The 13,204-nt window shown below is 39.1% G+C and overlaps 1 protein-coding gene across 1 annotated transcript in view; it reads left to right on the forward strand.

Moving 5' to 3' along the window:
* Window positions 1-451: 451 nt before the first annotated feature.
* LOC120422133 (uncharacterized) overlaps window positions 452-13,204 on the forward strand; it is a 464,835-nt gene continuing 452,082 nt past the window's right edge. The window contains exon 1 of the mRNA XM_039585507.2: window positions 452-1,308. Coding sequence (XP_039441441.1) covers window positions 1,164-1,308 — 145 coding nt within the window. The 5' untranslated portion in view covers window positions 452-1,163. The remainder of the gene's footprint in view (window positions 1,309-13,204) is intronic.

Below are 13,204 nucleotides of genomic sequence, written 5' to 3' on the forward strand. Positions count from 1 at the left end.
GAACAAATCCTGTCATTTTGGCAGCTGACAGCTGTCACCTCTCGAAAAATCATTTTTTTAAATATTTTTGTTGGAATTGCTAAAAAGGTACCTAAATTCCTTCAAACAAGAAACACTGTCGGATTACTTGTTTTTACCATATCTTTGTATTTGAGCATCATTTTATTTTCATATTACCCAATGTCACTCCCTCTAAGGTGTGAGATTTGGTCAATTTTCAAACGATTGGCATTTAAGGTAGAGTTCATTAAATTCCACCATATTTTGGGAAAATGTTATTAAACTATCTTAGAAGAATACTACGTTAAAAGATTTTCGATGTTATTAAAATTGTTTTTTTTTTTTATCAAGAAATGACGAGAGGTGTATCGTTTTTATGACCCACAGGTATTATTCGAAATAATAACTAAAACAATCATTTTTCTTTTCCTTTTCGCATTTTTCTAGAGAATTTCTCAGTACACTAGACAGTCACCTGCAGTCCGACGACAACGACAATCCGAAACGGGAGAGGTCATCAGCAAAAGTGCAAAACCGGAAAGAAAGGGAAGAAGTGTTTTTTTTCGGTTCAGCCCAGTGCATAACTGATTGTCTCAAAAGTGGAGCAGAGGAAAACCACCGACAATCTGCATCCGGACCTTCCCGAGCAATGGGGAAAATCCATAAAAGCTAGTAATTGAAACTGGGACACACGTGGACAACCCCACATGGCTTCACGTGGAGAAAAACGTTTGGTCCATCACCGACAACGGACGGGACCGCAGAAGAAACAATAATGAGTGGTAAAGGCGGTGAAATTAAATCATTTCCATTTCGGGCAATGCCACAACCGGGAAAGCCAAACAACCAAAGACGTCATTGCTTCCCGCAGCAACAGCAGCCGCAGCAACCGAATATGATCTGAACGGGGGTCCATTTTGCTAGCACATTTTTTTTGTGTGTAGGACCCATGGAATAGTGTGAAACTCGAAAGTGCTAACGTGGAATAATAACCATTTTTGGAGTAGAGCGGTAGAGGGCAAAAAAAAGTTAGCAAAAGCGAGTCATAGAGAGCTCGAGCAAAAAAAAAGTGGAAGTTTGAGAGTAGCTCTTAAAAATTAATTTAGCACAAGCTGGGGCTTTCAGAAAAAGAGTGGTGGTAGTGCAATTATTCTGAATAAAATATGTGGAAACGAGGAGGCTGCTGCCACGACCTAACTATGCTGAGTGCAGCTATGCTCGGCATGACGATGCTGATGATGGTAATGATGCTTTGCGCGGGCACTTCACGTGCCCAAATAGACTGGGCCGAGGACGACGACGATCCAGGTGAGTTGGTTCCCAAAATTCATGCGCTGCAAATGCAATGCATATGGTTGAAGAGCTCTCCACTTGCATCGGATTTTTTTAGAGTTTCAAGTGTGCAATTTAAAGTGGCTAGAATGAATGTGAGTTCCGTTTCATTATTGCGTGCGTATTGAAAATTCGATGGGATTTTTTAACAGCTTTGCTTCACTATTTTCTAGAAAAAATGTGACAATTGGACTTTAGTCTGTGCTTAAATAGTACGCCATGTTCATTCAGAATATAAACTGTGAATAATCACTAGAACTTAATCACAGGGCACCGTATAAAATAATATGTTATGACACAGATCCTAAAATTTATTTTACTAGCTGCATCTTAATTGAGCCTAGGTTTGCTCCAAAGGATGATGTTTGGTAGCCTTTATAGGAAGTGGTTGATCATGTCTTCTTCACGAAAATTGAAGTTAAGAACAATAAGGCCAGCTCCAGATAGCTTTCAATACTGCGGGTTTTGTTAAATAATTACCTGTTATCTCGGAGTTTGCAAAATAGTTCCAGATGTCAAGATACTCACCCGCCCTTTGCTCGTGTTGGTCAAGAATTTTAGGATAAGCTAATTTGACAAGTTGTTGATGGTTGTATGAAAAAGGAAGCCAGTTTCTTCTCAGCAATTAGTTGACAACTGTGGAAATATTATAATCCTGTAAATCCAATCGCTCGCAATCCAGAATTGGTCAGTTTGAATCCCAGAAAGGAAGTAGGATAGGTTTAAAAAGAGGTTTGAATTGCTTCACCGTTCATGCTTTTTAATTCTAGAACCGAGTATAAATCTTGCAATTGAGACCACCAAGTCCAGTTTGTTGAGTAAAGGATTTGATATTTACATTTTAGGTTTTAAGTAGGCCATAAAAACCTGCTTATTTGGTTCAAAATCGGGATTCTTACAGCTCCACCAAATTTGAGCTAGATCAGAGAAATTGGATTTCGACCCACATTTAATTGTAAGACCTTTTAAACATAAAAAAAGTCAAAACGTTTAAAGAACCGGCAACCCTGTCTGAAGTTATGCTCACTTGAGAAATATTATTGCAGGGCTGCGGAGTCGGGTCATATTTTAGACGACTCCGACTCCGACTCCGACTCCGGCTTTCTGAGTTAAGCCGACTCCGACTCCGACTCCAGCTCCGGCTTTCAGATTCATACGACTCCGGCTCCGACTCCGACTCCGGCCTGCCAACTTTAGCCGACTCCGACTCCGACTCCGACTCCAGCTTCTAACAAATTGTTGACTCCGACTCCGACTCCGACTCCAGCACTAACTCAGTATAAAGAAAATATAAAAAATGTTTAAATAAAATCTCCATTCCTTTAACTCTCCCCACCTATTAGCTATTTTGAAGGTTATTTTGTAACTTTCCTTCTGTAGACATAGTCGATTCTTTAAGCACCCTCAAACTCTGTTCCCAACTTTGAATTAATCAGCTGTTCAAAGGTAGTCCACATCTCAGCTTAAAATAACTTCACACAAGTAATGCTTAAACAACGAAATAAATTAAATTTAATGAAAAGTAATAATAACATCACTCACATGTTCAGCTCACACTTGCGCGTTGCCTGTAAACCGGGTGACATTGATAAGTTGAATTTTTTTTTTAACAATATGATTTTGCAAAATCTGAGGTACTCTGTAAAATAGTAAAGTAAAGAAGTAAAATTGGATTCTGCTTTTAGAATAATGGGATTATTTATTAAATTTCCCCGAAATTTACATTACCTTTATTTAAAAGTTTATAAACTAGTTAAACAAATATTTAATTGTTATTTAAAAAAAGAGACCTAGCCTTCATAATCGATTTGATATGATATATAAAATCATTTTGCTTACATTTAGGCTGAAATTTGTAAGAAACAAAGTGTTATCAAAGTCACGCTGGTATTGAAATAAACAGTTTACGTACACAGCAAAAAATCCGATGGTAAAATCGCATGCAAAAGCATGCACATCACCTTCGTCAAAATAAACACTTAATATTACACACTGCATGTACAATTTTTGCATACAATAAAAAAGTTGCAACCGACGGGATTCGAACCCAGCGCCAACAGTAAGGACTGGCGCCTTAGCCCTCTCTTCCATCAGACCGATGAAAAGCTGTAAGGATAAACGTTTATATGAGCTTGACATTTGGTCAAGTAGGTTTCCCATACTGATGACCTACATATTTCAGGTTGTAAAATCACATAAAATTGCATACAATAATGCAATATTTATTTTACACTCAGGCCTTTTACACGCAGCTGGATTACTTCTTTTTTAGCTGTGTAACTATTTTGAAAAGCTTTACTGAATTCATTTAAAAATACACACATGGACATTTTGTGACTCGGCCCAGTACATGGTTTTAAACATATAAATCATGATAAAATCCGTCCGTTTTTTCAAGTTTTATCAATGTTACCCTGGTTTATGTCATTTAAAAAGAATTATTTGTTAGATTTGTTCAACGATATTTTTATGGATCCACACTTTCAGATTTTTGTAAAGAAATAGTAAACATTAAGGAAATCGATATATTTAATATATTCAATGATGATGTCAAAATTAGTTGCAACTTATTTTTGATATTTTTTGTCAGTTTCAAATATTTACAACACGACCCTTTGATTTTTTTATTTATATACAAAATAAGCATGTTGAGTTCCAAGTACACTCAACCCCCGGTGGTTGGTCACTTTTTCGTTTGACACTTTTTTAGTTTGTACCCCGTTGGTTGGTCAAAGTCAAACTAAAAAGTGACGAACTGTCACATTTTACACGGTGCTCACGCACACTATCAAAACAAACGTTTAGCAGTGTGTGTGACTCCGTGTAAAAGGGGTGTCAAACTAAAACGTGACCCCGTTCGTTTGACAACAGTTGGTGTCAAACCATCGGGGTTTGAGTGTAATAGATTGATATACCTAATAGTTGATAATTTAATGGTCAATCTTACCAATGTTTTAAGTACTGATAGTGATCCTTTGTTTTTAAATTTTGTGAAATATAAATTGAGCAAAAGGAGGTAGTCAAGCATCAACTGAATATAAATAAAAATGCCTGCACAACCAAAATTGACTATAATTTTATGAGTTATGATACTACAAACATGGGTAAATGAGAGAAAATGTATCATTTACAGATCAAAGTGAAATAAGAAAGTCAGAGCTATCCAATCAAATTGAAAATGTTACAAAAACATAATGGCATCTGATACATCTATTGAATCAACACATAAATAAACTGAAAAAAATCAATACGAGGTTTAAAAAAATAGGCATTTAAAAGTTTTGTAAATTAATTTGCACTATAACAAAATCTGAACAATAAAAAAGTTAATAAATTTTATTGAATTTAAGATAACTCCGACTCCAGCTCCGACTCCGGGTTTATCAGAAATTGTCGACTCCGGCTCCGACTCCGACTCCAGCTCATGAAATTTAGCCGACTCCGACTCCGACTCCGACTCCAGCTATTCGAGTTTTGACGACTCCGACTCCGACTCCGACTCCAGGTCCCCAAAGAGACCCGACTCCACCAACTCCGGCTCCGACTCCGACTCCGACTCCACAGCAGGGTTACCAGGTCAAAATTGAAAAATCTGGCAAAACATCGATTAAAAATCTGGAAAAATCTGGCAGACAAAAATCTTACAATTCTGAATGGTGAAGACGAGGGAGGTTATAAATTAATTCAAAAGTTTGTAGAATTCAGATGGTTTATCTGATTTTATGGCCTCAACAATGTTGAATTTGCATTTTCTTTAAGAAATACATGTATTATTTTTTTTACTTTCAATTAAATTCGTTCATTTATATCAAAAAGTAGTTTAAAAAGGTCATAAAGTGAAAAATCTGGCAAAATCTGTCAATATCTGGCACAGGGAAAGGTGAATCTTTATTCTGGCATACAATTGAAAAATCTGGCATTCCCAGATTTATCTGGCAACCTGGCAACCATGCTCCACAGCCCTGTATTATTGTAATTTTTTGAAGCCGGATCTCACGTATATCTATGAGAAATCTATATGTAATCGAAAGACCTTCCAAACTAGCATAACATTTGGAAGATCTGGCAACCCTGCTTCAAGTTATGGTCACTTAAATGTTATTTTTGTTCTAGTATGAAGCCGGATCATTTAGAGTTGGATCTTCATCGAACATTGCCCGTATTCCCGAAAAAGACACGCGGCATACCAGCCTCGAAACGACGCGCCGCACTTTCGGCAAATGCGCGCTGTCAAATCCCATACTGCGCGTTTTGTTTTTGTTTATCTTCTTCTTCGAATCGCTTGCCATTGCTGCCAGGTATGTTTTTTATTGCACGAAAAGTGCAGAAAATCGCTGGTAACAATGTTTATGGCACATTCTGAAATGCCGCGCGGCGTGTACCTTTGAAAGAAACGGACAATACCAAGTCTTCTGCGTACTTTGTTGTGTCCATGGAGTTCATAATTCAGATGTTATTTATATTCTTTGTGCCGGGACCCGTGGTGTAGGGGTATGCGTGGTTGCCTCTCAGCCTCTCACCCAGTCGGCCTGGGTCCCGGTGGCATTTTTCGATACGAGATTTGTCTGATCACGCCTTCCGTCGGACGAGGAAGTAAATGTTGGCCCCGGTCTAACCTAGAGGTTAGGTCGTTAGCTCAGTCTAGGTGTAGGAGTCGTCTCCCTGTTTCCTGTCGCTGGTAGGCAGTTGGACTAACAATCCAAAGGTCGTCAGTTTGAATCCCGAGGTGGGTGGAAGCTAAGGTGTAAAAAGAGGTTTGCAATTGCCTCAACAATCAAGCCTTCGGACACCTAGTTTCGAGTAGGAATCTCGCAATCGAGAACGCCAATGCTGTAGAGCGAATAATTTGATTTGATTTTTTTGTGTGACACATTTTTGGTAAAGCACCACAAAGTTGGTTTAGGTTAGTTTTTTTAATCTGGTGATATTTCTATTCACTTTTTTCCGAAAGTACACTGAAAAAATCTGACATAGCAAATTCATATGCTTTTTCACGTGAGCTGCTCCAAAAATCAACACGATAATTTGCCATGCTTTTCCCTTGACATTAATGTGTTTTTCATGTGATATTTTTGTTTTAATCATTTGAAATCAGCTGATCGCAAACGAGATGCATTTCATTCTTTTATCGCTTGGTGTTCACTTTGGATTCAACAGAATTTCACTTGGATTTGCCCCATTTGACTTTTCCCTTGATTTCAACGTGAAAAACACGTGAGATTGAAATGTATTGGTCTTTGAAGTTGCTTGATGAAAAAATTCTTATTCGTAAGATGGCGACGGACGAAGACAGTCCAATTTACGATTTCTTTGGTCGAATTAATCGTTTTAATTAATAATTTTGTGTAAAATGAAATCGTACTAAAACTTTTTGGTAAGTATTTAATAGAAAAACTGTGAAAATCGTCAAATATACGTAAAAACTAACATTCAGCAATGCATTTCCAGGAAATAAAACTCCGGCGAAGGGTTGGATTCTAAATCGTTTTTTTCTCAGCACTGATGCTGAATTTGTCGATTGATCCGGAGACGTCGGCATCTGACTGCGGCACGATTCGCCTTCCAAAACACACAACATGTACAACCATCGGCAGTTTCGTGACGCGGTGCTGAGCGCCATAGCTTCTCGTCACCGTACCCAAGGCCACTCGATCCAGATCATCAAGGTCGAGTCGGTGGAGGTTTCCAAGAACCGTCGTCAAGCAGTTTCCGGCTCCAAGAAGTGGTGGCTTATGCATCCATACCACACAAGCGTTACCGGAATCTGCGTGTACTGTTAATTCCATTTTTGTTTAGAGAAAGTAATGAGTGAAAAGTGCAAAGGAAATATCGATGGTTCGGTTATTTTTGTAATTGTTATTTATTTCATGTCTAATTGTTATTTATTTCATGTATCAATAAAAAAATGTTCAAGAAAACTTTTAATCTAGCTTTTAATCGTATTATTTTTTTATAAAATCAAAAATTAAACGCAATATTCAGCTCACATGAACATCACTAGAAAACCATTGCATTTATACTACAAAATCATTTGAAATTCATATGCACACCATTCAAAAGTCTTGTGAGCTTTCATGTTAAACTCACGTGTTTTGCATTTGGATTGGCCGGTTCGCACGATGGATTTTTTTCAAATGATTTCCACGTGACATTCACAGACTAAGTCGTATGGGGTGGATTCATGTGCAAAACATGTGATATTGCTATGTGCCTTTCTTTCAGTGTATTGTTAAATTGGAATTCAAACACACGACAAAATGGAACGTATTATTTGAAGCTAAAACGCCTAGTACGGTCACAGCTGTGCAATCGCAACTGTGTTCGCTAAAACAAGCAGCCCGGAAGAACAATGACCATAATTCAAATATTGCCTAATCCATTTTTTTTTTGTTGTTGTTATTTTTGCTGCCAACACAAAAAAGCCAGCTCAACAGAGTGCGTGTGAATGTATTTCTGATACAACACTGCGAAACACTGCACACTGCAAATATTCCCGGTGTTTGTGCGCGCGCAGAAAGACGCTTCTTCGCTGAGAGAATAAATCTCGTTTTTTGAAGGCTTTGAATGATTAATGAGTTTAGCATTCAGCTCACGTCGCCATAAATTTGAATCCTAGCTTAATCATAACAAGCAGCGAGTCGAGTCACATTCGCTATTTTTCAGGCAGGCAGGCTTTTGTTCTAGAGCAGTGACGCGGGCACAGTATTTACTCTTTTTATTTCTGCTCGCCGGAGGACCCCTCAGCACAGGTCTAAACTCGCCAGTTTTTTCAACACTCCAAACAGTGTTGAAAATGGAGCAGGATTCTTTTGATTTCAGCCTGCAGATGATCTGCAACAAGGGACATTTTTATTCACCCTGCAAACAGATTCTTGAGTGATTGTTTGCTCAAAGAAACCCGAGAGAGCACTCTTGACTTATTGTGCCCAGTTAAACTTAAGAATCCACCACTTGAACACACATAAAGAGTCATTGCGCCTCACTTTTTCACCCACCCAACCACAACCGCCTCTGAACAGCTTGTCACGAAAGTACCAACGAAATGTGGTGCGCTTGGTTTGTCCAAGGGGTTTTTCTTGCATCGTTGCTTCTGTTTCAGCACTTTTTTTCCCGTGGGCTATTAAATTGTCGCATTGCCATAAAAAAAAAGCAAAAAGAAAAGCAACGAGTGTCACAACTTCACGCCGGCCGTCGCCGACAGGACGAAGGGACCAAAGTACATTTTCGTAGCCATCATCTTTATGACGCCTCGCTAAAGGACGTACTTCAAGAATAAGGAACTGCTTCAGATGACTAAAGTTAGAATAGACGCTCAAAGACAGTAAAGAATAACACCTCAAACAGAATATGAGATATGAGACTTTATTAAACGAGTTATGTAGGTTGAGAAATTAAAATCAATGGTCGCTTTATTCAATACTACTGGGAAAGATTGAGATTTTCCGATTTTAGTTTTCATTTTACAACTAGAATTATAATATCGTTTGTATCGAGCGATGCATAAACGACCATGCGTCTCCATCGAAGCCAAATTAAAAAAAAACGTTTTGCTGATCGTTAAATTTAGCTTCCGCTTCAAAATGTCACATATAAATAAATCTAGTTGTTGAAAATATTATGAAAAATACACTAAAAGCATAGAATAGGTATAGGTAGAATTGCCACTCATTCATCTAACCGGGAGACAAAACAGTGCTGCCTAATTGAGATGGTGGCGAAACGGGGAACTAACCTACCCTGCGCATTCAAGATACAAGATGATCGTAGTTAGGTGGGCATTGAATATTATTTTTCAAATTTCTTGCAAATGTTTGCAAATGCAAACTTTAGCGTTCCGTAAGTTCCGGTGGTTCAAAATTGCAAGAGCTTTTTTTCTGTTTGCAAGAACTTACGAAGTTCTTTGGATCGGTTATTCGCCAGCACACAAATTCAGCTACAGGAACGATTTTTTCGCCGGCACACACACTTGGCAACAGGAAAGCTTTTAGGTTCTCCAACTGTCAAATTATTAGCTGTGGTGCGTTTCTGGGGAATGACCGAAAAGAACCGATGACAAAAAGGGGAAATGCCACGTGTTTAGGGATAGCCACCGAGCGGAGGTTTTCCCCAACGAAAACAAAAAATTGAAAAGCTTTTAGCTGTATATGCACTTCGGAAGGAACCGGTCAAGAAAAAAATCAAATGGGCAGCAGCGGCGGCGAGAGCAAGCCAGAAGGGGGAAGAAATGCTCCAAGAAATCGCTCCCTCTCCTTTGTTCTGCTGTTCGTAATGCTGTTTCTTGACCCCTTTCCTTCCGAACTCCGTACTAGCCTTTTATCCGGCGAGAAATCCCGATAAGCTCTTCCGGCTCTGAATCTCCGAAGCACTCAGCTTCCGCAATTAAAACAAATCAACTTTTATTTATTTTTTCAGTAAACAGCATTTAAAGGACGTGCAGATGAATAATTCAAAGCATTTTTGATTTTGATTATTCGTAAATTGATTGAGAACCGATTAAAAAACCGCTTTGTTAACAACTGGCGCTAAGGACCTTTTGAAAAATAACCCGAGAAATGTCAAATCAAAACGCGCCCGCTATCTGTCACTGCAAATGACAGCGTGCCAAAAAATGCGCACCTCATTTAGTTTGCAGACTTTTTAGTTCCCCATTTGGCCTGATGATGGCGCTGTCGGCAGTGTCGCCAAGCGACTATATAGGGCAAGCAACGAGTGGTAATTCTACCTATACCTATTCTATGCTAAAAGCCATTCCAATCAAGCGCAAGTACTGCAGTAAAAAAAAATCCTGTCAAGTGCAGTTGCTCGTGTCGCACGAACAGTAAGACAGCTCTGACAGCGATGAGTATCGTGTGCAAAACAGAACGGGTTAACGTGAACACGAGTAAGTACAACAACTTTTCACCTCCTCTCGAGTGCCAAATAAACGTACATGTTGTTGCAATCTGTGGAAGACAGAGGAGATAAATTGAAAAAACTAACTTAATCCACCTATGTGGTTGGAGCCTTCCTCACTCATTACCAACAATGGCTGTACACAAATTTCATCTATTTTTTAGATCCGGAATAAAAAAGTACATAAATATCACTTAAGTGGCCATATCTCGAGACAGGGTTGCCAGATCTTCAATGTTTTGGACTCGTTGGAAAGGTCTTTCGATAACCTAACCAACGATGGGTCAGATGGTGGATCCGGACATAGTTTACATACATTTAAGTGCGATCTGGCTTCAAAAAGTACATCAATATCACTTAAGGGGCCATATCTCGAGACAGGGTTGCCAGATCTTCATTGTTTTAGACTTGTTGGAAAGGTCTTACGATAACCTAACCAACGATGGGTCGGATGGTGGATCCGAACATAGTTTACATACATTTAAGTGAGATCCGGATATATGTGAAAACACATTTTTATACATAACTTTTGAACTACTTATCGAAACTTCAATCTGTATAAAACTCGATCTATGGGACCCTAAACCAAGTCGAATGCAACAGGTTCGGGTCAAATCGGTTCAGCCAGTGCCGAGAAACATGAGCTAGTTTGTTGGTCACATACATACATACACACACACATACACACACACATACACACACACATACACACAGACATTTGTTCAGTTTTCGATTCTGAGTCGATATGTATACATGAAGGTGGGTCTACGACGTTTTTTTACAAAGTTCATTTTTAGAGCAGGATTATAGCCTTACTTCAGTGAGGAAGGCAAAAATCATGTGAAGTCAATTGAGTTAACCAACTCATGCTGTAAATTAAAATGTCAGCACAATATTTTTTCAATAAAATTTTGCCGGTAAGTAATGTTTTCACCCCTAAATCTCAACCGCATTCAATGTACACTCAAACCTCGATGGTTTGACACCAACTGTTGTCAAACTAACGGGGGCACTTTTTAGTTTGACACCCCTTTGACACGGAGTTCACACACACTACCAAACGTTTGTTTTGATAGTGTGCGTGAGCGCCGTGTAAAAAGTGACTGTTCGTCACTTTTTAGTTTGACTTTGACCAACCAACGGGGTACAAACTAAAAAAGTGTCAAACGAAAAAGTGACCAACCACCGGGGGTTGAGTGTACTCTATTCGAGAGCTCTTAAATTGCTTGACCCAATGTCACCCCGGGTGACGGTAATGGAATACAGTATCAAGTTGGTTTCTTTAATCAACAAACGTTCATTTGGTCATTTTGGAAGAAATTTCAAAACAAAATATTTCAAATGCACCAGAAAAAAAAAAAAAAAAAAAAAAAAAAAAACTCGGAACGCCAAAATACGACGTGCAACAAAATAGCACGACAACGTCGATATCCTTGAAGTTTTAAGAATTCTCTTTGTCAAAATACCTCACAAATCGTCATTTTTGAAATAAATGCAAAGTGTTAGCACCTGTGAAGTCCAATCAAGCTCATATTTGAGATTTTCCGCTGAATGCTCGCATAAAAAGTCATTTTGTTACATCTTATTGGGCATGTACGTGTGTCAAACGCGTTCTGATTAAATTCTCTTTGATCAGTTGCCGCATTTGCAGCAATTTGCAAGGTGCATCAAGATAGGACCACAGTGATGAAACTTCTTTTATATGAAAAGTGACAACAATGCATTTAGTTTTTCTGATTTTTTGTGGAATATTTCAGGAATGAAATCGAATTTTGGGGATGAAGCTTTAACGCAAGAAGTAGAATTCTACCGCTAAAAGACAAAAAATCAGAAACATTATGTAGTTCTGACACTTACCAAGAGAGGAAAAAAGTATAGCATGTTTTGAACACTCCAGTCATAAACTTTGCTCATCCTCTTCGTAACAATAGCAAAACCAAAATGAATCTGTTTCGGAAGCATCACCCTCCTAGAGCAATGCCACGCGGTGAACTTTAGCACCTCTTTTTCCCGAGGGCGCCAACGAACAAACGGGAAGCCATCTCCGGTTTGGTCGGTCGGTCGGCGGTGGCTGGCTTTATCGATCTCATAAATTGTGCTCCCAAGCCATGTTCACCGTGTCTGCGAGTGTGCTCAGCTCACCCTGCAATTTGACATGGTTCGTCTCCGTTGGGCTATTTTGACTCATTGTCACTGATTTTTTTCAGGTTGTAATTTGCCAAAATCGCACGTGTGTCAAGAAAACACAACGACCACGAGTTGTCGTCCTGACACTCGTAGTCCTCGTTCCTTCAAGTAGCAGAACTGCGTGAGGACTCGCAACTACGAACCTCCGTCCTACGGATAGACAAGGTGTCGGAGGATACTAGAGCCAATGTTCGTTTGAAGTGCGTATCACGTGCTGTCGTTCTTTTCTATTTTTTCGCCGAATTTTGGGGGTAGAAAAAGTTGTGCGAAATTGTGTCTTGTACCGCACACGAACACACAGACACTTGTTACCATCCCAGAGAAAACCGAGGCTTCGTGTTCGCAAAGTGCTGAAAGGGGCCAGCTCGAGAACAAATGTAGATTGCGTCGCGCGTTACATGGAAAAGTTCTTTGCCACTGGAAAATTGCGACGGGTTAAAGTCGCTGTGGTGAAATATAAAATTGCTGTTTTTATAGCGCGCCTGTTTCCTTACCCCGTTTTCTTCCAATCCCCCTCTCGTGAAGCACGGAGGGTAAAACTGTTGCTGCTGCTGCTGCTCTCTTGCAGTTGTGTAAGCCTATACGACAGTGCGACAGTTTCTGCCTTGGGAATGTTGAACTATGTGTCTTTTCTGGAATCTGGAGTGAAAATTTGAAACTTGTTCGTAACAAATTTTGCGGTTATCTTGAACAAGGACAAAATGCTTCTAATTCCTTGTGAATATTTTTGTGCTGAAATTTCACTCACGAAATTTTTTAATTACCATAAATTCCTATTATTTTTTTTATTTTT

The sequence above is a fragment of the Culex pipiens genome, chromosome 1, assembly GCF_016801865.2.
Source record: "Culex pipiens pallens isolate TS chromosome 1, TS_CPP_V2, whole genome shotgun sequence".
In the NCBI taxonomy this organism is placed as follows: domain Eukaryota; kingdom Metazoa; phylum Arthropoda; class Insecta; order Diptera; family Culicidae; genus Culex; species Culex pipiens.